The 23,909-nt window shown below is 40.9% G+C and overlaps 1 protein-coding gene across 2 annotated transcripts in view; it reads left to right on the top strand.

Moving 5' to 3' along the window:
* The window catches only part of LOC101735734 (doublesex- and mab-3-related transcription factor A2), a 34,687-nt gene extending 11,245 nt beyond the window's left edge, over window positions 1-23,442 (top strand). For both annotated transcript variants that reach the window (XM_021346771.3, XM_004924332.5), the window contains exon 4: window positions 19,510-23,442. In XM_021346771.3, the coding sequence (XP_021202446.1) occupies window positions 19,510-20,255 (746 nt within the window). In that variant the 3' untranslated portion in view covers window positions 20,256-23,442. The remainder of the gene's footprint in view (window positions 1-19,509) is intronic.
* The last annotated feature ends 467 nt before the right edge of the window (window positions 23,443-23,909 follow it).

Here is a 23,909-nt window from a genome sequence, read left to right as displayed (position 1 = left end):
ACACTATTATGATTCTATTTTCAAAGACATCTATAATCACAATTTTCGCCAAGACTACACTAGCGGAAAATATTAATAAAGACAAATAATATTTCATCTATTCTTAATTTGACCACAGACTTCAAGAACAAAAGTTTGACCATAAATAAATAGTATGCATACCTACGTGTGTGCGTCAAATACATGATAGTGTGTGTAATGTTTATTTAATTGATTTCATGTATTTTTTAGGCATAATTAAAAAAAAATATTAACATTCTGCACTCCTCCTCTATATTCTCTATAAGTGTGGGAAATTTCATGCTACTCCGTCCGCGCAATTTTCGTAAAAAGGGATACAAAGTTTTCCTTCACGTATTAATATAAGGATACCTTTTGTAATTAGAAAGTTTAATTTTGGCGGACACTTTTCATAAATCCTATTATTGATTGTGTGGTAAAGTCAAGTTGAGTTTTTGTACGTGGGAATAACATATGATGATTTTTGATTTATTTTTGTTCTCTTTGATATGAGGTTAATGCAGTCAGCGATTCTTTTCTACTATTTACATTTGTTTAATTTACATTGTTCTTCAAGAACTCGGCATTAAGAAGCGTGTTTCGGCAGTTGTGCATGGGTGTATATTATTAGTATTCGGGCATATCTCCAGGCGAGGAAGTGACTCCATAGAGCGCCCTGTCGTTCAGGGCAAAATAGAAGAACGTGGAAGGTTGCCCATGCAAGTCCAACCGACCAAGTCAAGTTGCGATTGCCCGTGAGGCGCATAACATCTGCCCACATCAATGATACCTACAGACTGAAGACCACGACCGTTCTGACAAGAGTGATACGACAGGGAACACATTTGTTTCAATAATTTTGGAAAACGCTCCTCGCTTGTGCCTCACGGTGGAGGCAGACCTCGGAATGTACAGGGGCGCCTTATGAGCATCGCATAATGTCACAGCAATAAAGATATTGTATGAGCACGCGGTATCAAGACCAACAATTTGGAGCTTCAGAAACACTTCGCGTGTCAAATAATGGTTCAGAGGTGGTGGGGTGCGGGGAGATACTCCCAGCCTTTCTGGTACTGCGTTTTATTGCTTAGATGGATGGACGAGCTCACGGCCCACCTGGTGTTAAGTGGTTACCGGAGCACATAGACAACGTAAATGCCGCCACCCACCCTTAAGACATGAGTTGTAAGGTCTCACTTTTAACAGTACAACGGCTGCCGCGCCCTTCAAACCGAAACGCATTACTGCTTCACGACAGAAATAGGCAGGGTGGTGGTACCTACCCGTGCGGACTTACAAGACGTCGTACTACATTTCTGCAAAGGCTTGCTGAACTGGTTCAAAAATAAGTTTGTTTTCACGCGAACGGAGCCATGACTTAATGCATTGATAATTATTAGATACACTGACGTAGCTTTCTTAGGTAATGTAACTTTGTTTTAGCTGCGAATTTCGTGCCGCCAAATTAATTACAGCTGTGCATTAACAACTCTTAGCTCCGTCAACGTTCACCCTCAAAACTGTGTAAGTTCTACACGCAACAAATACTTCAATGAAACGAGCAAGTCACTTCACAGTCGCGTGTTTTAAATTTGTTTGCAACACGAATATATAACCTCAAATGAATGGGGCACTCACTTTGACATTTGCTCCGTATAACGCGACCGAACAAAGAAGTCACTCTGAATGTTTAATTTCAACCCGCCGGTTGGATTATACACAATTTAGTCGGGTTAATTGAGAGGTTGTAAAACTCTTTTTGCACCCCCTTGATTCGTAAGGGGAGCTTACCACGGTTGTACGATCGTCAGTTGGCTCACAGTTTTTTTTTTTTTTATTGCCCTTGTAGGCAGACGGTCATACGGCCCACCTGATGGTGAGTGGTTACCGTCGCCCATGGACTTCAGCAGGGGCAGAGCCAAGCCGCTGCCTAGCGTAATTGTATTCAATGGTATTCAAGTAATTTACTACAGGAGACCATAGGAACAAAGGCGGTAGAAATAGTTTTCAATATTCGATCTCAGAGTTGTATTTATGTACCTATATTTATTGGAGGTTATTGAACCACGTCACAAAGTCTAGCGGATGTCTCTTCTTACCGCGGAGGGCTTAGGGTTTGTAGGGTTTTAGGTTTTTTCTAATTATCATCAAACTGTTAACTCGACAAATGAAATCAGTTTGAAGTACTTAAGGTTTTAAGCTTTTTTTTAATTGTCAGCAAACTGTTAGATAACTAGACAAATGAATACAGTTTAAAAAAATTATCTTAGCACAATAAGGGCAAATGTTCTTTATCGAGGATTGACGTAGACTGAGCTAATGCTGAGTTATCTGATAGTTGATGTAGACTGCTGAGCAAGCCGCGCCGGGCATTGTCCCTTACAGAACGCCTTTTTTTTATTGCTTAGATAAGTGGACGAGCTTACAGCGCGCCTGATGTTAAGTGGTTACTGAAGCCCATAGACATCTACAACGTAAATGCTGCCACTCACCTTGAGATATGAGGTCTCAGTATAGTTACAACGGCTGCCCCACCCTACAAACCGAAACGCATTACTGCATCACGGCAGAAATAGGCAGAGTGGTGGTACCTACCCGCGCGGACTCACAAGAGGTCCTAGCATCAGTATTTACGCAAATTATAATTTTGCGGTTTTGATTTTTATTACACGATGTTATTCCTTTACCGTGGAAGTCAATCGTGAACCTTTGTCGAGTACGTGTATTTCATTAGATAAATTGGTACCGGCCTGCGGAATTCGAACACCGTTGCATCGCTCAACACGAATGCACCGGACGTCTTATCCTTTAGGCCACGATGACTTGAAGTCGTTGTGAACTAGACCTACAGTCGACCGTCAGTGCGGACCGATCAGCTTTAAATATTGAACCGCGAATAACGATTGAATGCCATGTATTGAAGCGATCTTCCCTTGTCGTTTCACCCTCAGAGGGTGCGAAGAATCGGGGAAAAATTAATTAAACGATAGATATTAATTGATTTATTGTTCAAACGATTTATGACAAGAGTCATAAGTTGACCGGGGAAGGTGGCCGTGGGTCTGGAGCTGGTTAGTTAGTTATCGGTGTCAGGGCAGCGATAACTAACCCGGGCGGGTTTGTACAATGCCTATAGCCACTAATTACCGTCAATTATATTTTTTGCGTTTTTTTATTTTTATGATAGAGCGATTATTTGAAATTCATTACAATTTTTTTTACCTGTCAGCGGGATTCGAACCCTGGCACTATCGCTTCGCTCGATACGAAGGTATTGGACGACTTATCCTTTAGACTAGGACAATTCAATACTCAAATTAGATTCTACTTCTATAACCGTCCTATTCTGCTGCCTAGTTCTGAGACAGTACATATTGGCTATGTATTTTCAAGTGTCTATGATATGTTATGTATGGGTCAGTTAAGTAATAGAAACTTTTTTTGGGTTTTTCGAACAATATTTTTTTTTTTTTTTTTTTTTTTTTTTATTGCCTTTGTAGGCAGACGGGCATACGGCCCACCTGATGGTGAGTGGTTACCGTCGCCCATGGACTTCAGCAATGCCAGGGGCAGAGCCAAGCCGCTGCCTACCGCTTAATACTCTCCACAAGCCTCGTTTGAAGAAGGACATGTCATAGCGCTCGGGAAACACCGAGGAGGGGAGCTCATTCCATAGCCGGATGGTACGTGGCAAAAAAGATCTCTGGAAACGCACTGTGGATGACCGCAGTGGCTCCAGGTAGTATGGATGAACTCTACTCCGGTGGCGGGCGGTGCGATGGTAAAAACGAGATGCTGGTATCATCTCGAACAATTCCTCAGAGCACTCCCCATGGAACATACGGTATAAAATACAGAGGGAACCGAAGTCCCTCCGCAGACCCAGAGGCTCCAAACGATCCGAGAGAATGGGATTATCGACAATCCGAACGGCCCTCCTCTGTATGGAGTCAAATGGAAGAAGCTGGTATTTGGGAGCCCCGGCCCAGAGATGGGAGCAGTACTCCATGCGAGGCCGGACTTGTGCTTTATAAAGCAAAAGTCTTTGTCCAGGCGTGAAGTACCGCTTCGCTCTGTTGAGGACTCCCAGCATTTTGGACGCCAACTTGGCTTTGCCTTCCAAATGACTCCGAAACTGGACATCGCTCGAAACGTCGACCCCAAGTATCCCGATACTCTCGGAAGGTTGCAGGGATACTCCTTGGAATTGCGGCGCCATGACAAAGGGGTCCTTCTTCGCAGTGAACGCGCAAACTTGTGTCTTTATCGGGTTGAATTGAACCAAGTTCAATTCACCCCATTCGGAGACTCGCCCCAGAGAGTTCTCCACTTCAGACACAAGTTTTGATCGTCTCTCCTGCACCACGCTCCGAGAGAGACTCTGATGGCCGATATATCGCGCATCCCCCGTGCTGTCATCCGCATAGCAATGCATGCCATCAATAGACAGCATGTCATTGATATACAGGATGAAAAGCGTGGGGGAGAGCACCGAACCTTGTGGAACGCCAGCGTTGATGGTCATGGTATCAGAACAGTCACCGTCTACAACGACCGTGATGCTCCGCCCATCCAAAAAGCTAGCGATCCACTTGCAGAGACCCTCGGGGATTCCGTAAGATGGTAACTTCGATAGAAGTGCCCTATGCCAGACCCTGTCGAAGGCCTTCGCGATATCAAGGCTCACAGCAAGAGCCTCGCCCTTGCTCTCCAAGGCTTCAGCCCACCTGTGAGTAAGGTATACAAGAAGATCGCCAGCTGAGCGACCGTGACGGAAACCGTACTGTCGGTCACTGATCAGCTGGCGATCTTCAAGATACTTCAGGAGTTGTGTATTTATAATTCGCTCCATCACCTTGGAAAGCAAGGAAGTTATCGCGATAGGCCTGTAGCTCGATGGGTCCGACCGGTCACCCTTCTTGGGGATAGGGTGGACGTGGGCGGTCTTCCATGAAGACGGAACCCTGTTAGTGCAATAAGAGAGGCGATACAAACGCGTTAGCGCAGGTGTCAGCTCAGGGGCGCACGTTTTCAAAACCACTGCGGGGATGCCGTCTGGCCCACTCGACTTATGGACGTCCAGGAGTCGGAGCTCCCGCCTGACTGCACACTGTGTGAAGCAGATATCCGGCAGGGAGCTATCACACCGGGGGATGTTCGGTGGTGTGGCACCCCCGTCGTCCACAGTCGAGTTCGAGGCGAAGAGTTTGACCAGAAGGTCAGCCTTCTCTTTCGCGCTGTGGGCCAGACTGTCATCGGACTTGCGCAGTGGTGGGAGACTAGACCTGCAAAAGTTTCCTTCTGCAGCTTTGGCGAGCGACCAAAAAGCACGGCTCCCGGAGGGATAGCTCTTCAATCGCTCGCCAACTCTAGCAACGTGCTCCGACTTCGCCTTGGCAATTACCTTCTTGTAGGACCTGGAAGCGGCGTTATATTTCCGCCTTTCCCCTGAGATGTTAGGATCCCGACGTCTCCTGGCATTATCCCATGCCACGTATGCGGACCGCTTGAGGCGTGCAGCATCCCTGCTGGCATTGTTATACCAGGGTCTGCTGCGACCCCCAACGGGCACTTCAGAGGAGGGAATAAACAATTCCATCCCCTGGAGCACCACGTCTTTAAGACGGTCCGCACAGACGTCAGGATTTCTTATAGGTATCCCTATAAATGGAAACCCGTTCGAGCTAGGGACGCCATCACACACCCTCGTTGACACACCGTCTGTTGTGCACAGTTTTGGATCAAACATTTGTTGGTAATTCGATATGAGTGACATTTGGTCAAATTGTTTGACGAATTTGTGGGATTTCTTCGAAAGAGTCTGCTAGAGTTTTTGTCGTCGGTAAGTGACGCTCGCTCTGGGACCTGAGGAGTTGCAATCTTAGTGGTGGTCTACTAACATCCAATAAGGAACGTATCATCGCACCCGAACTGCCGTGTCTACTCGAGCGGGCTCCGATGGCAGTTACATTTACTTTTACATCGTCACTGTTCTTTGTGAGTATATCGGGCCTTGAAGTTTGTGACACACTCAGCCGTGATATATACTGATGATTTGCGTCAATTGTAGCTGCTTTCAGACTACGCTATACCATAGTGCCATATAGTATACCTAGCAGCCTATACTTAGTCAATAATATATAGGTAGTACAATACAGTGTGAACGTATCCATAACAATGTATGGTGCGCGATATTGTTGTGCTATGAGCTATATACTATATGCTATTTTACTATAGCGCAGTCTGAAAGCGGCGTGACTTTAATGTTGATGTGACTTAGAATATTGTAAGGTCCGCGACATGAAGACAAAGCATCCGCAGACCGGTCTGTCATTGCCAGTGGCCCGTGTCACTCGGGTTTCCAGAGAAGGCACAATGAAGCATCTTATTTTTGACTGTCAAAACTTCTTGCTTGACAGATTAGTATTGGCTAGTGAAGTCAGTGATGGGAAAATTAAGTCCAATCTTCATCCAGCCCTCTGCCACTTGCAGAGTCATTAAAAGACATAAAAACTTACAAACCGATATATAAATATAATAAAAATATTATAAAACAATTTAATATTAAAATGAAGTGATAATGCAGTTTTCATTAAAATTAAAATAAGACTTGACCTAAAGGTCTTAGTTAGTAGGTCATAAAATACCTTTAAAAAAAAAATCAGCGTCACTGTCAGATGAAATGGCGCGTAATTCACAAACAGATAAATCAATAATACAAATTCGTAACCACAACAAACTAGCGAGCGGCCGCCACTCGAGCGCAGCTTAAAGCGACCCTCCCCTTCCCACTCGCATCAAACAACTATCTCCGTCTCGGTCCAGAACCGATACCATTTATATTTGAAGTGGCACTTACACTATATACCGATCCTGTTCTCTTGTGCACAAAGTACGTATACTCTATCTCACGTCCACTCGAGGTCAGCGGATGCAACGTGGATATTCATTGTAAATGGTTTTTAATGAGTACACGTCCATTTTGAAAAGGGTTGAAAAGTTTTTTTTTTTTCGTTTTAGATCTGATGTTTTCCGGCTTTTCAACTGTTTTGGAGTTTACCAGTTCTTTTCTTTGAGTCGATAGCAAAGGGATCGGCTTACTAAATGTTCATATTTGTATTTAAATAGCCACGGATTTGTTTGTGGTAAAAAAATTTTAAAGCAAGGGGTTTTCATCATTGAACTTTTATATTTCATTTCATTTCATGAAGGGATTTTTTTAGATAGATGGACATTCAGTTTAACTGTTTTAGACTGACAGTTCGCCTGGTGATAAACTGATAATGGAGCCCATGCTCATTATCGTGGTTGCCGACCATCACTTAGAATAAATTAGCTAATGATACAAAGAGATACATCTACAGTGCGTTTTCCGAGATATTTTCTGCCATAAACCTTCCGGCTTTGGGACGAGTTTCCATATCTAAGTGCTATCACATATCCTTCTTCAAAGACATTTTCTTCAATCTTGCGGAGAGTAACTCCACGGTAGGCAGCGGCTGACTTTGCCTCTGGCTTTGCTGTCGATACCGACGATAACCACTACCATCAGGTGGGTTGCTCGTATGCCCGTCGGCCTGTAAGGGCCATAAAAAAGGGAGAGTAAAAAATATTATCTGTGGTTATTTCGTACACAATTTATTATTTCTCGAGTGGCCAGCATCCAAATAAACTTCACGTCTTTCTGTAAAATGATATAATTGCGTTTAAAAAAAAAACATTCAATAATACTTGAACAGTGAAAGAGAGAGAAAAAAACCGAATTCTAAACAGGCACTCGTGAAGGACATGTTATTGAAACCTTTTCAAGGAAACGTCGGATTATCGGCAGATAAATTCTAACCTTATTTTAACTTACCTTTAAGTTGCAATTCAGATGGATGATAAATAGAAAGAAAAACACAAAACTCTAAACGAATATCAAAGCAATTTATACTCTAATCCATACGTTTAAGGATCATTTCAGTAAACACACAAATTTCGATTATAGATCACATGTTGCAATCCAATATAGGCTGTATATAAATTACGGTAAAGGTGATATTGATATGCACTGTCAGTTGAAGTGTCCTCCAATTTTAAGGGTAAGTTTAATGTTTGAGTAATCGACGAACGCCCGAGGATGTGTGCGTTTGATATCAAATAGTATATTCTATTGCAAGACTATTTGCGGTTAAGTGGGTCGTCTATTCGATTCGGGTAAAAACTTATCAAGCTTAGCGTTCCTTAGCGATCGAGAAGTCGGAGATTTGACCCATTTTAATTTAACAACGGATGCGCTGTTTTATTTTGCTTAGGTTGGTGGACGAACTCACGGCCCACCTGGTGTTAAGTGGTTACCGGAGCCCATAGACATCTACAACGTAAATGCCGCCACCTACCTTGAGATATAAGTTCTAAGGTCTCGGTATAGTTACAACGGCTGCCCCACCCTTCAAACTGAAACGCATTACTGCTTCATGATAGAAATAGGCAGGGTGGTGGTATCTACCCGCGCGAACTCACAAGAGGTCCTACCACCAGTAAACCTTTGCTAGTGCGTGGACAGCAGCAACACTATATTACGATACGATACTCACTTATGATCCTGTGGTCGATTTAAGGTCGCATATCTTGGACAGTAATCATGAAACTTGTCCACTTCTAGCGAGAAGGACGCAATTGAGCTTAGCTTCAGTGATGGGAACAGTTTTCGGACCCCCGTCTTCATTACGCTATTCAATTTTTTATTTTTATTGCCCTGTAGGCAGACGAGCATACGACCCACCTGATGGTGAGTGGTTACCGTCGCCCATGGACTTCAGCAATGCCAGGGGCAGAGCCAAGCCGCTGCCTACCAACCTGCTTCATACAGGATCTTTCGCAAATTTAAGAAAATCAAGCCGCGGTAGTATACTAACGTTAAACATCAGTAACTTTATACTGTAGCACCGTGCCAACTATGCCAATAAAATGCCAACGGCGCCCTTAAAGAACCCCATTACGAATCTTCCCTTTTATATCCGAGTGTAAGTGATACACGGAGGCACTTCACAGTATTCTTAACTTGTTTATTTATATTTTTTATTAAACTTTTTCCCTTGTTTTTTTGATTGATTAAATCTAGCGAGCGGTGTCAGGTTGATAAGTATATTCCGGGACAGAATACGGCTTCTGTTTGTTTTGAGATTTTTTAATGTTAAAGAGAACTTACAATAGGACGGGAGCGAACTGACGATACTCATTCTACCGACGTGCCTTATGAAGTAATTTGTTTTTAACCAAGATCCAAAGATGTTTGATTTCTATTAGTGATCTAAAACCCCAAGTCGTTTTTTTTTTTTCACACAAATATGATGGTAATTTAAATATTTTTTTTCGCGTAGTCGGGAGGATATCCTCATGGATACACAAGGGCCCGGGCCAATGGGCATGCCCGACTCCACTGAGAAAGTGTCTCAGTGACCTACGGACTAAAACCTCCCTCCTGGTTATCTGTCCCTTTTTATTATGGGACAACCTTTACCCCTGTGTTAGCCATTAGCCATTTTCAATTTGCACGCTTCTTTTTTTTATATATTGTATTGAATTTAAGTTAATTGGAGTGGAAAAAATTCAATTTTAAATGGGATAAAATAAAAAATTATATCAAAAATTGTATTAGAAAAGGTAATAATATATGGTAATTTTAATTAGCACCCCCCAAAACCAGTGCTTGGACTGTTTAGTTATTGATTCGGTTGCCTATTGATGTTGTGCATGTGTAGGTACATGGTTGAACAATGACCGATGACCCACTTGCCTTCGAAGCCGGTAGACTAAACAAAGCCTCGATTGCTTCGGACGGCCTGATCCTCCGATAGCTTGATTGGTCTGCAGTACGTCGCTGTGTCTAGGATTGGCAGCAACGTTGCCGCATACCTACCAAGCTTTTGACAACGAAAGTTTATTACTGGCGATTATTAGTCATTTTTGGACGCCCACACCGGGTCGCCGTCACTGCCGAGCTCTTCTTCCTATACACAGCAGAAGGACGAAAGCGCAATCAGTAAGCAGTAAATGAATGAAGTGGCAACCCTATTACGTGACTCCTGTATTAATTTCTATCGTGAAGATGTATGCGTGTAACACTCGAAGGACAATAGACCGAGAGCGATATTAAACTCAGTAGAGTAATTTGATTTGCGCGAAGCAGGGGCGCTCAACATTTGGCAACATAAAATTGGAATATTTTATTTAAAAAAAAAGAGTTGTCATTGTAGTTGTACTTCCGTATTTTAATTTAAAATTAATCTGACTTTGTATTTATGTATATATAATATTTTATATAAATTTGTTATTATGAAGGGTAGGTGAGTTGATAATTCAATCATTCAATTTTAGTAGAATTTATAATTTGCCAAAGATTAATCCAAGGAATTATGTCGCCAAGGCCTATGCTCATTTAAAATGAACATTAAAGTATTGGACTTTGAAAAAATCAGTTTTCAGTTCGATGCCACATAAGTATCAAACCTTTTTAAAGTCGGTTGAGAGAGGAGTCAGTAATATAATTTAATTAAAGCCGGTGGCCCTGCAGGCGCCACATGATTTCACTGCAATAGAATACTAATTCTTCAATCGAATGTACACCCATGAACCGATAAACGCAAGCCGAAAACAATCCTAAGCTGCGCCGTTAAAGTTGATTATCGTGTATGCAGAGCAACATCAAGGGCTTCTAACAATTGGACTTATTGTTACCACCCGCCGATGCAAAGTTACCTCGCAGACTGTCCGTATTTAAGCGTTCTATTTTAATACATCTAGTCTACGTCATAAAGATCATATTCCATTGGATTCTGTGACGGCGAGGTGTCCTGAACAATTGGTCCGCCCGAACCAGGGTAGCGTATTGTTGTTTTCGCTAATCACTTGAGAATGGACTTGGTTATTGACAGGGCGAGGGTTAAATACGGCTTAAATTCGGGGTGGTTTATTATTAAGTACGAATCTTATTAATAGTTGCGTGTTTTGAATTTTTATTGTTTGAATTTTTAATATGTTGCTTGTTGGGGGTTTGGTATTTGTCTGTTTAATTTATTTACTGACTGAGGCAAGAGGACGGGGTGGAAGTCAGGACCTAATAAAACCAGGTGGACCGTTTCCACGTTTGCTGCGCTCGGGTCTTTATTAATATGAAGTCGTCGTGGCCTAACGGATAAGACGTCCGGTGCATTCGTGTTGAAGCGATGCACCGGTGTTCGAATCCCAGGCGGGTATAAATTTTTCTAATTAAATACGTACTTAACAAATTTTTAGATTGACTTCCACGGTGAAGGAATAACATCGTGTAGTAAAAATCAAACCCGCAAAATTATAATTTGTGTAATTACTGGTGGCGGGACCTCTTGTGAGTCCGCCCAGGTAGGTAGCACCACCCTGCCTATTTCTGCCGTGAAGCAACAATGCGTTTCGGTTTGAAGGGTGGGGCAGCCGTTGTAACTATACTGAGACCTTAGAACTCATATCTCAAGGTGGGTGACGCATTTACGTTGTAAATGTCTATGGGCTCCAGTAACCACTTAACACCAGGTGGGCTGTGAGCTCGTCCACCTATCTAAGCAATGAAAAATATCGGCAAATAAACAGTAAAAAAAACTATACAATACGTTCAACACAGTAAAACAAAAACCAAACAATTTTACACTATTAACAAAATAACATAGCTAACATTCAAGATTTAATTCCACAAATGGAAATGAAAGGCAAATAATAAAATTAAACAACAATGTTACAACAACAACTTATGTTAGAGGAAGTCTGAAAGTGGCACCTGTGACAGAGAAGCTGAGGAGTGCGCGTTTGGGATGGTATGGACATGTGATGAGACGAAATGAAAATGAGGTTGGTAAGAGAGTGTTAACTATGAATGTGGAAGGATTTAGAGGAAGAGGTAGACCGAAGAAGAAATGGATGGATTGTGTGAAAGACGATATGGGTAGGAGGGGAGTGAGCGAAAAAATGGTATATGATAGAAGAGTATGGAAGGAGAAAACATGTTGCGCCGACCCCAGGTGACTGGGAGAAGGGCAGGATAATGATGGTAATGAATAAAATTAAACAACAAAAAAAAAACAATACAATTTTGTTAATCGCATCTAAGTGGTGTTACTGAAATTAGGTAAATTTCTTCTCTTAAGTTACTAAAAGTATGCCAGTATTATAGAAGTTTGTATCGTGTATTCTACACGGTCTACTGGCAAATGTATTGGATCCATAATTGGTCGTCTGCTCACAGAGAGACCTATGTTTTGCAAACAAGTAAAAACTCTCATACAAATGCGTCCAGTTTCAGAGTCGTGCGTCAAACGGTGTATTTTATTGAAAGCAAAACAAAAGTCTGTTTTTCTCCCCCAAAAGCGTGCTCGGAGGAAAAACAAAATATTTTACACACAAAAAAAAGTCCTTAATTACTTTATTATAAGTCGAGGGCGATTGTTTCAAAGCAATTAGTGGCCAGTTTGAAAATTGTTTTATTTTTATGTTATTATTTTTCGTCCAAAGGTTTGTGAGCTCTGATTTCGTGGTGATTTTATTTAAAGGCTTATTATTGCAGATGTGTGTTATATTTTTATACTTTGTCGCGGTAATCATTACTGGTTGTAAGTCGTATTTTGAGCTCTACCGTGAAGCAGTAATGCGTTTCGGTTTGAAGGGTGGGGCAGCCGTTGTAACTATACTCGAGACCTTAGAACTTTCATCTCACGGTGGGTGGCGCATTTACGTTGTAGATGTCCGTGGGCTTCAGTAACCACTTAACACCAGGTGGGCTGTGAGCTCGTCCACCCATGTAAGCAGAAAAAACAAAAAAAAAACCGCAAGGGGATGTTTTACCATTCTGCCTACCTCTGGTTTCAAGGGTGAATAACTATTATACTATCATTTTTGTAATAACGCTTTCACCGTGGAAGTCATTCGTGAATAGATGCCAACTTTGTATTTTCCAACCTAAGTATTTGAAGTCCGACATAGTACCGCTCGATGCGAATACTCTAAGCCTCTTTCTCATTAGAGCATCGATTTTTTTGTGCTAATACCTCATATTTTGATTATATGCCGTATTAGTAAAAACAAATCTATTCGTTAGTTATTGTGGTGGTGTATCAAACCCTTCATGGCAGTCAGTACGAGTAAGTCGAGTTCAGGACCGCATTACGCGGAGGTATCGGCGGGGTAACATTGTGACTTCACCACCAGACCCGTTATAAATCAGAGAACATTGTCGGTCGCCGCGCCGAGAGCCGCGACGCATTGTGCCCGACTAATTAATTGTCCAAATTTCAGACTATTATACAGTACTGCCAACATAATCGTAATTCTGTTTGGCTCGCAGTTGGTAGGATTGAGTTTAGATATCTATATATTAATACGTGAAGCAAAAACTTTGTATCCCTTTTTACGAAAATTGCGGGGACGGGGGAGTATGTAATTTACCACATTTATCTATATCTATACTAATATTATAAAGAGGAAAGATTTGTTTGTTTGTTTGTTTCGAATAGGCTCCGAAACTACTGGACCGATTTGAAAAATTCTTTTTCCATTAGAAGCCGACATTGTCCCTGATGAACATAGGCTACTTTTTTTAATTTTTTTTTTATTTCATTTTTTTGGTTTCATGTGTGTTTTAATGTTTCCGAAGCGAAGCGAGGGCGGGTCGCTAGTAGAGAATATAAAGAAGGAGTGCAGAGTGCTATAATTTTTTTTAAATCATGCATTAATAATACCTTAAACAATAATAAAAGCATTACACACACTACCATGTATTTGACATACACATGCACACATGCTATTTGTTTATTGTCAAACTTTTCTTATTGCTTATTTATAGTCTGTGGTCAAATTGAGAATAGAATAAATATTGTTTGTTTTTATTATTCATTGTCTAAAGTGTAGGTACATAGTCTTGGCGAAATCTGTGATTAAAGAAATATAATAGTCTTTGACAATAGAATCATAATAGTGTACAAACTTATAGGTAATTTCAATTAATTATAGTCGAATTTCGACTACCGGGCGACCACTACTTTGTTTCGACTACCGGGCGACCACTACTTTGAATAATTACGTTATAAAGTAAACACGGAAGCTACACATGCCCTCAAACTATTGAACTGAATCATTCGTATAACTGTTTTGTATGGGCTTATAAAAATTTTATAATTCTTTCTTACAATGGCTATGGAAGCTCAACTCAAACAAAAGACAGCGAAAACGGTAATGTCCAAAACGTCTCGTAAAATTACAATAAACACAAGATTAGTTTATTTTTAACCGACTTCAAAAAAAGAGGAGGAGGTTCTCAATTCGACTGTATTTTTTTTATATTTGTTACCTCATAACTTTTGACTGGGTGAATCGATTTTGATGATTCATTTTTTATTAGAAAGCTGACGCTTCCCGTGTGGTCCCATTTCAATTTAGTCCAGTTCCTAATAATGGTATCCACGAGAAAACCATATTAGTCTTAAATTTGCATTAAGTACGTGCGCGACAAATAGATGAATAACTCAATAACTCAATATCACGCCAACCGGTTTCGATGATTATTGTTTTTAGTGTATGTTAATTTGTTTTGAAATATCTTTTTTTCTATTTGAAGTCGGTTTTTGTTAATGCAGGTTTTTTATTTATTGCTGAGATGTGTGGACGACCTCACAGTCCACTTGGTGTTAAGTGGTTACTGGAGCCCATAGACATTTACAACGTAAATGCGCCACCCACCTTGAGATATAAGTTCTAAGGTCTCAGTATAGTTACAACGGCTGCGCCGCCCTTCAAGCCGACACGCATTACTTCTTCACGGCAGAAATAGGCGGGGTGGAGGTACCTGCCCGTGCGGACTCACATGAGGTCCTACCACCAGTAATTACGCAAATTATAATTTTGCGAGTTTTTTTTTATTTTTATTACATGATGTTATTCCTTCACCGTGGAAGTCAATCGTGAACATTTCTCGAGCATATATTTCATTAGAAATATTGGTACCCGCCATGATTCGAACACAACGCGCGACGGCTTGGAAATAGTAATAGCTTGAATTAAAATCCAAATATTTCGTGTCTCCTTATAAATATTATTTTTGTAATTGATGCGGTGTGAGTGGTTTGTATCACGTTCTATAAAATACCTGCTTCTGATTTTGCATCTCTCTCTCTCTCTCTCTCTCTCTCTCTACACAATGATATTGCCTGAATTTAAGACCCAAATATAAGATCCGGTAAGGCTTGCAAGGCGTTGCTTTATTAAGTAAGGAAGGGTAGCTATCCCGTCGAGGAGTACGATAGCTTTGAATTTGATTTTTGTTTCGTTATCTGATGCTGAAATGATCACACAGAAGCTTAATAGATGCGTCCACATCGTGCCTAATATTCTTGATTTAATTGAAGTCAATATGCCAATCTGACTGCCAACCGAACTAACCCATTGAGTTTGTTAATCATATACGTAATAAAGGCAGTGTAGTTTCTTCTTTATATACCTATTACAAATGACCCTGCCATTGTTTTTATATCTTACTAGCGGCCCGTTCCGGCTCCGCTCGGGTCTTTAACAAAAATTTCAACGATATTTGACGTTGTTTTATTTTTTTTAAACAAAAGAACATTTATTGCGTCGTAACTATAATAGTTAGACATATGCTGTGGCGACACTTTTTGTAAATAAAATGTTCTACGAAGTCATCTACTTATATCTCGAGGTGGGTGGCGCACTTACGTTGTAGATGTCTATGGGCTCCAGTAACCACTTAACACCAGGTGGGCTGTGAGCTCGTCCATCCATCTAAGCAATAAAAAAAAATCATAGTACATTATTATATATCCTCAATAGTTTTCGCAGGGCACGCGAAAAAGAATATTTTAGGTAATTTTTTTACACCTTGAGTTACATTATTGCAGTTATAGCCTATGTCACTCGAGGATAGTGTAACTTCCAAACAGTGAAAGAATTTTTCAAATCGGCTCAGTAGTTTCGGAGTCTATTCAATACAAACAAACAAACAAATCTTTCCTCTTTATAATATTAGTACCTATAGAAGTATAGATTAGTATAGATGAATGATATCACAAAAAATATTTTTACGCATCCCCTGAGCAAGGTTGAGGTCCGTTTTGAGTACGATCATATGTGTGCTCGAGTATGAATTTAAAACAAACACAAGACGGGCGGAGTCGCGCGACCAAACTCGTCGTATAATAAAACAGAGTGTCGATATATTCCGGCGCGGTACAGTCGAGCGCACAAGTCATTGTGTACAACTCAATTAGGAAGTCGAGTCAGTGACGTGCGCGAATTTAATGGCCGTGCTCATTGTTTTTTTCGAAAGTGGGGGGAGGGAGAGGGGCAGGGGGGAGTCGTGAGAGCCGCGATACTAGACTTTAATTCTTGCGGTGTTTATGTTTTTAAATACTATTCTAAAATGCTTTATTTTATTTTTATTTTTTTAAGCTATTGCATAGCTTTTATCGCGGGCCTTGAGCGCGGCGACCGAATCATGAAATTCCGTAACGAAAAAAACCTTACACCCTACCATTTAGCTCGCGTTCAACATATTCACACGTTGCGCTTGTGTAGTGTTTGTGAATAAGCGCGTGGCGTGACGTCACACTGCATGCGCATCATAAAAAGTTTGCCCATCTCTCTCTCGCGCGGTCTAGCTTATGAGTGTGAAGAGGGCCAGTTAAGGGGTTTAGCTTTTAATAATGTTTAATATAGCGTGGTCTTGTTTTATTATTGTTTTAATATTAAATTATCATTGTCTAATTGCAATAGCTTTACCGCGGCAGTTCCCGAGTGCCACACGTTTTTATTTATTTATTTATTAGGCTCACAATACACATTACAAGCTAAAAAGATACATAAAAACACAAGTAAAAAGAAACAAAATCTGGCTTGCAACATAAGTTATGTGCGCACGACAAAACAAGACATATAGTGCTGAATTTGTATAACAACGTTCCTTACGATTATACGACATAACAACACGACAACGAAAACTAATCTAACTTATAATGTAAGGAAATAATTTTATTCACAATATAAAATTAAACAATAAAACAATTACACTACTAACCTGGAGTTGTGTGTGTATTACTAACGTGGAGTGTATTACTAACGTGGAGGATGCCCTTGATCATTTTTATAAACGTAACTAACCTACAAGTAAAAATATCTAACTCCGTTGACGACCTTGCCAGTTCGTTAATGTTATTGAAGAAATGAGTGAGCGAAGGATTTACTGGTGGTAGGACCTCTTGTGAGTCCGCGCGGGTAGGTACCACCACCCTGCCTATTTCCGCCGTGAAGCAGTAATGCGTTTCGGTTTGAAGGGTAGGGCAGCCGTTGTAACTATACTTGAGACCTTAGAACTTATATCTCAAGGTGGGTGGCGCATTTACGTTGTAGATGTCTATGGGCTCCAGTGACCACTTAACATCAGGTGGGCTGTGAGTTCGTCCACCCATCTAAGCAATAAAAAAAAGAAGGAATGGTAAGTATATGATAGAGGAGTATGGAAGGAGAAAACATGTTGCGCTCACCCCAAGTGACTGGGAGAAGGGCGGGAGAGTGATGATTGTTATTGAGGTTTTTTTATTTGAAATGATCGTTATGTTGTTTTATTTTTAATATTTTCTGTCAAATCTGTTGAGACTCTGGAGGAGTAATATCAACCCGTGTAGGCATGGGAAGCAACAGCGAAGAGTAATGTTTGGTCGTAACGAAGCCAAATATCGTTGTTATAACTAATTTATGTGCTTTCACTATGGATATAAGGCCAATGAGTTTCTCATCGGATCTTCTCAGTGGGTCGCGTTTCTGATTCGGTGGTAGATTCTGCCAAGCACTGCTCTTGCTAGGGCCAGTATTAGCAACAATTTCGGTTTGAGCCCCGATAGCTCACCTACACGTTAAGGCGAAACTGATATAGTCTCTCCAGGCTATCAGCATAGGTAGGAAGTAAGTAAATACTAGATATAAGCACAATGCAACCTCTTACAAACATGATGAGGATATAAAAAAAAAGTGCTTGCGATTCAGAATAAGAGTTATTTTGGGAGGAATATAGCCTCAAGACATTTACTTTTCCGAAGCAAATAGTAGTGTTACTAATAAGACGCAAATAACTTTGTCGGTTTATTACGTTATCAAGCCCGTACTACTGAACCGACTGAGGAAATACGATATGGATAAGTCAGTCACCGTCGACGCCCAAGACACGTCGACGGATCCATCAGATCCAATAACCTTTGCATTAGACGCCTTCAGCTCTAACACTAGGAGCAGGCTAAGGGACCCCGGTAACCGTACTCGTCGAACTCGACAAAGAGTTCGACGTGCAATCTAACCCATGCATCAGCTCGCTGAGTTTCTCGCCGGACCTTCTCAGCGGGTCGCGATTCCGATCCGGTAGTAGATTCATTCGCGAAGCAGCTACTCTTGAGCTGTTAGGTCTCCTTCGGAGGCGCTCGGGCAGTTGTTAGCAAATCCCACCCCTCCTGGCTGAGCCTATGCTCGCCCACTTGTCCTGGTGAAACTGGAAGGGCCTTCGGGCCACCAGTAATATTTCAATCATAAAAAAAAAACGATATGAAAATATGTTAGTACTCAGAGGTACTTTAACTCAGTGCACGGATTCCCGCCTACACGAAGGATGCTGCGGGCGGAAAGCGACTTAACAATTATAGTTGAACCAGATGTCCATTAAAATGTATAATAAAACATGCATCCCTTTCATACGCATACACAAAAAAGTATATCTCCATCTCGTTCCCTCCGGCCAAATTAAAAATAGCCAGTATTTCCTTTCTTGTTAGTTTTAAAAATACAGAAAAAAAATGGTTTTATTTGATTCGGGTTCAAAGCGAGGGCGTCTTTGTTCGCCCATTCAAAAGAACCACAACATTTTTTAATTCTCCTTTTTGCGTGCGTTTTTTTATTAAAACGATTTACATTGAGCATTGTGTTAGCAAAAACTGTTTGATTCATCTCACTGAGCCGTCAATGTAAAGGTCTCAATTACATTTTAATGTAAAATAATCGGTGCCTTGGTGTGCATTTAATGGAAATTTGAGCACAATAGTTCTGTATTGATAAATTTATTTTACAATAGTGTAATTGTTTGTTTAGTTATTCTCTGAATCGGTTGTTGATTTAGTTCAATATTTCAAATGATATTGGCTAAAATATATCCCTTTGATTGCCGATCCCTTATTGATATAGAGAACATTATTTATGTTCACCGACAGGTCGGCATTACTCTTGAATGTACGGTAATTTACGGCAGGCAGCGGCTTGGGCCTGCCCCTGGCATTGCTGAAGTCCATGGGCGACGGTAACCACTCACCATCAGGTGGGCCGTATGCTTGTCTGTCTACAGGGGCAATAAAAAAAACCCAGATGGCATTGCATTTATGTATATATGTAACATACAATAATATTTATTTCAAGCAAATTTCTAACTAACAATTTTCTGTCTCTTGTTAACAGTTCAGAAGCGCGCTCGCATCACCGAGGTTTGTTCCACCAGTCCATCTCCTATCAACGAACAACCCAGGGATCCGAAGACTCCAGCGCCGACGCCGCCGCTAGCCACACCCCCGCCCCGCTCTCCTTCTGACCACGAACTAAACGTGGAGGAGGAGCTAGAAGAATCAGAACCATCTCTCACTCCCGAAAACCTGTCCATGAAGGAGTCTCGCGAAGAGATGCCTGTCAAAAAAGAAGAAGAAAAATGGGAGAATAACGAGTTTAAATACAAAATGTTTAGACGTAAAGATCTCCCCGAGCCCGCCCACGAGGAGAGTCAGTATCAGAAATCTCCAGTGGACGTGCTATTGAAAGTGTTCCCGCGACGCAGCCGGCAAGAGATCGAGGCTATCCTGGCGCGGTGCAAGGGAGACGTCGTAGCGGCCATGGACTCCATGGTGAACGGGCCGGAACCCAATCCTTACCACGTGACGCAGGAATCTCCACCTTACCTCCAAAATTACCAGTCGAAATCAGCGTTTTCTCCTCTATCGAACCAGAGTTTCAAGTTCTCCCCGTCACGGCGGTTTCTGACTCCACCTTACAGCGGGACGGGGTATTTGCCCACTGTAATCCGGCCGCCACCGGAGTACCTTTCATCATTTATGCCACCTTCAGAGCTGATGTACGGGAGGCAGCTTCAGGTACCATCGCCGGGAACCTCTCCCACTTCTGATAACACGAACAACGATGGCTTTTCTGATTAAAGTCCAAATTTCAAGACTAGACGAAGCTTTTGAATACTAAGGATGTTCTGGTTGATGCATCAGAAATTGAAGAAATAAAAAAAAGTCGGTTGTCTGTAAAGTCGGTTTACTGACGATAGTTGAACGTGACAACGTCATAAGAAAATACTGATGGAATGGTTTCATTTTTCAATTATCGCAATTATCGTTGCTATAAACAATTGACACCACATTCACTTTTCACTGAACTTCATACTTGACGAAAACATGTAAATTTATTATTGTATAGCAGCTGTCCACGCGGATGCATCGCTCACTCAAGTAGGAGAGAGACAGATGTCAAACGCTGCCGAACGCGGAGGCCGATTATGCCTCTTTGTCGCTCGTTGCGCGCTCTCGCTTGCACTTCAAGCCTTAAATGGAACCCCTCAGAGCGAGGTAACGCCGCATGAGTTATGTTTTTTCGTGCGTGCAGCCGGCTCCATCGAATTATAAGACGTTGTCACGTCAATATGGCTTCGAAACTAAAATGGATGCATTTAGTGTCACCGTAACTGACTACAATTGTTCTCCTAACGTCTAAGTGTCTTAATTAAGATTTTAAAGTTGCCCGGCGATGTCAAGCGTGGTTAATCAGAAGTTAGTAACTGGATTCTGGGGGAAGATTCCCTACAAAATGTAGAATTAGCGCTCTGCGGTTGGTTGAGTGAAACAAGAAGTAAGGACAGTCATGTTGCATTGTATAGTTGTAGTAAGGTAGAAAGGCAGGGATCTCTCTGGGATCAGCGCAGGATCGGCGGATCCAGAGGTGCTGGACACCTTCATGGTGGTGGCTTCAAGATACCTCAAGGGAGCTGCTAACACTGACGCTTATGTTACGATCAATCTTAGGCCACTCAATACATATGGTACTGTATCATCAATGGCGGATCCAGGGGGGGTCATGGGGGTCATCACCCCCCCTGAGCTGGTTCCAGGACTTGGGTGGACCACTAATTGAACATAATGATTTTATTTATATATTTTGTGATTTTATGTAACTACATACCTTCAATATTTAAATAAGTAATAATATTTAAATAAATATACCTACATTACTTTTTACTTGTGTCTATTGTTATCAAAATTAAATTATAAGTTCTTGACTTGACCAGGACTATTTTGACCCCCTCCTGGCACCAAAGCTGGATCCGCCCTTGTGTATCACTAACGTTCATTCAAAAGTATATGAGGACGTGTCGCGTGATTTGACCAAACTAGACCCAATTGAGGGGAGGGGATAGATTCGTGTTTCACCATCAGAACGTACTCGATGGGAACCCGTACTTGTGTAAGTAAATGTGTTCATGAGTCATAAAGAAATTGCTAGAAATTCAGATTACGTCACCGTTGTCAATGACATTGACTTGGTTATTGCCGGTGTGAGTTTTTAAAACAAACCTTTCGCTGCTTGATCTCGCGTTGCACTTGTTGTAGCTAGCATTCGTTGAGAGCTCGGATTGCGACCAGAGCCATTGACGCTTCAAGATATCGATTCATTCTATGTGCTCTTGTAAAGATGGATCTTCTTATTTATTTATACTGTAATACTCAAGCTTGTCTTTAATGGTCAATGAACAAACAAAAATCTGTTTACGAACAGAAGAGACAACTACTGTTTTCCTCTTTATATATTATTATATCGTCTTCTCGCATTAAAACTGTATAATCTCAAAACTTACTAATTTTACAGGAGAGTGTTTTAAAGTTAACTTGTGATATTTTTAATATTATTCATCATTGCAACATTTGTTTTTTTACCAGTTACGTTATCTGTCTTTTAAAGTAAGATAAAACTATGTATTAATTTTGTTAATAGTAGTCAAAACATAAGTAAACTAAAAAAAAAAGATTAAAACTAAACTACGCTCTTTTGACAGTATTTATGAGAAAAATAATTGTGATACCAAACGATTCCGCGTATTAACTCAATTTCGAATATTTTTGGAAATTGTAAACTTTTAATGCGAAAAGACGACATGTCGGAGAAGCTACAATTATTAACACCATCGTCAGACATTGTAGGGGCGAATAGGGAGATCGAGCTGAGAGAAATATTGAGTACACCAATCGCATTTAGAAATCTTCTCTTGACGTTAGCAAACGGAAACGAATGACAGTTCTTAGGACGGAAGCACCGCTCTTCAAGAAGGCTGGTTGGTAAGTGTAATGGCGTCTACGCGCCTGCATCGGCTAGGTTCTGTCGTAGCACGAAGTTTTTTTGTTTTTTTGTTGTTGCTTAGATGGGTGGACGAGCTCACAGCCCACCTGGTGTTAAGTGGTTACTGGAGCCCATGGACATATACAAGGGAAATGAGCCACCCACCTTGAGATATAAGTTCTAAGATCTCAGTATAGTTACAACGGCTGCCCCGCCCTTCAAACCGAAACGCATTACTGCTTCACGGCAGAAATAGGCAGGGCGGTGGTACCTACCCGCGTGGACTCACAAGAGGTCCTACCGCCAGTTTACCACAAGTTAGCCGAGTTCCGACGACGCGCGATCGTGCTGCCATCTCTCGGGAATCGTGCTGCGTTACGTTTAGCTACCAAACTAATGATCGTCTCTGACATATCTCTCATATAAATTTCAATGCTTCAAAAACTTTATGTTGTAATAGAAGATTGGTCCGATCTTTGTAATTAAAATGGCCGTTAACTTCCAAAAACGCGGCAAAACGCTTTTTCTTTACGTGTGACGTCATTTGAGGCTAATCAACGAGTTAACTATAAATTAGTGACGAACTCAATGTCGACATTTAACTTGCGGCCCTCAAGCATGGTGGAAAGTTTATATCATTTTAATTTTTTATACAATTCGCGATTATTGAAGAACATAGTATGGTAGGTATATTATAGTGTTGTTAGTAAAATCCATAGAGCTATATACGACTCACGTACATTTTGTCAAAATAAGTCGATCCTGACTAATGTAAATAATATTTGAAATGTGAAATTAGCATTGTTAATGACATAGTTTAGTAAAGAATCATAAATATAAGTCATTATATTGAATGTAGGCTAGTTAGTGGCTCTATCTTCACTCGTTTAGGGTTTTTTTTGTAAATAACTTTTAATTCTAATAGATATTTATATTTGACTTATTAGATGTTTAAAAATTAATGTAAATTGTAATAATTATATCATGAAATATAATTGATATGAACGATTACGAGTTTTACTTACCTTTCGTGGAGATATCCTCAACCTCAATATTGAGGTTGGTGTTTCAGAACATGGACAAGCCTACTGTCTGAAGCTGTCTCTCCTACTCAGGAGCACTCCAAGGCGGGGCGCTCTTCCGCATAGAATCCAACATGGCGTGTAAGAAGCATTAAATATTTACATAACATAAACTATTAACAAAAAAAAAACATATCGACTTCAACAAAATAAAAAGAGAATTTTATTGCAAATTGATTATTGAAGATAACTCAAAAGCTACTACTGATAACAAAAAGCAACCGCTTTCAATTTAAAAAGAATTACAAAATTGGTTCAACTAGGTACAAAAAAAAAAAAATTGCTTAGATGGGTGGACGAGCTCACAGCCCATCTGGTGTTAAGCGGTTACTGGGGCCCATAGACATCTACAATGTAAATGCGTCCCCCATCTTGAGATATAGGTTCTAAGGT

Source organism: Bombyx mori, chromosome 28, assembly GCF_030269925.1.
Source record: "Bombyx mori chromosome 28, ASM3026992v2".
Taxonomy (NCBI): Eukaryota; Metazoa; Arthropoda; class Insecta; order Lepidoptera; family Bombycidae; genus Bombyx; species Bombyx mori.
The sequence above is the reverse complement of the archived record's forward strand: the minus strand, read 5'-3'. Positions and strand labels throughout refer to the sequence as shown.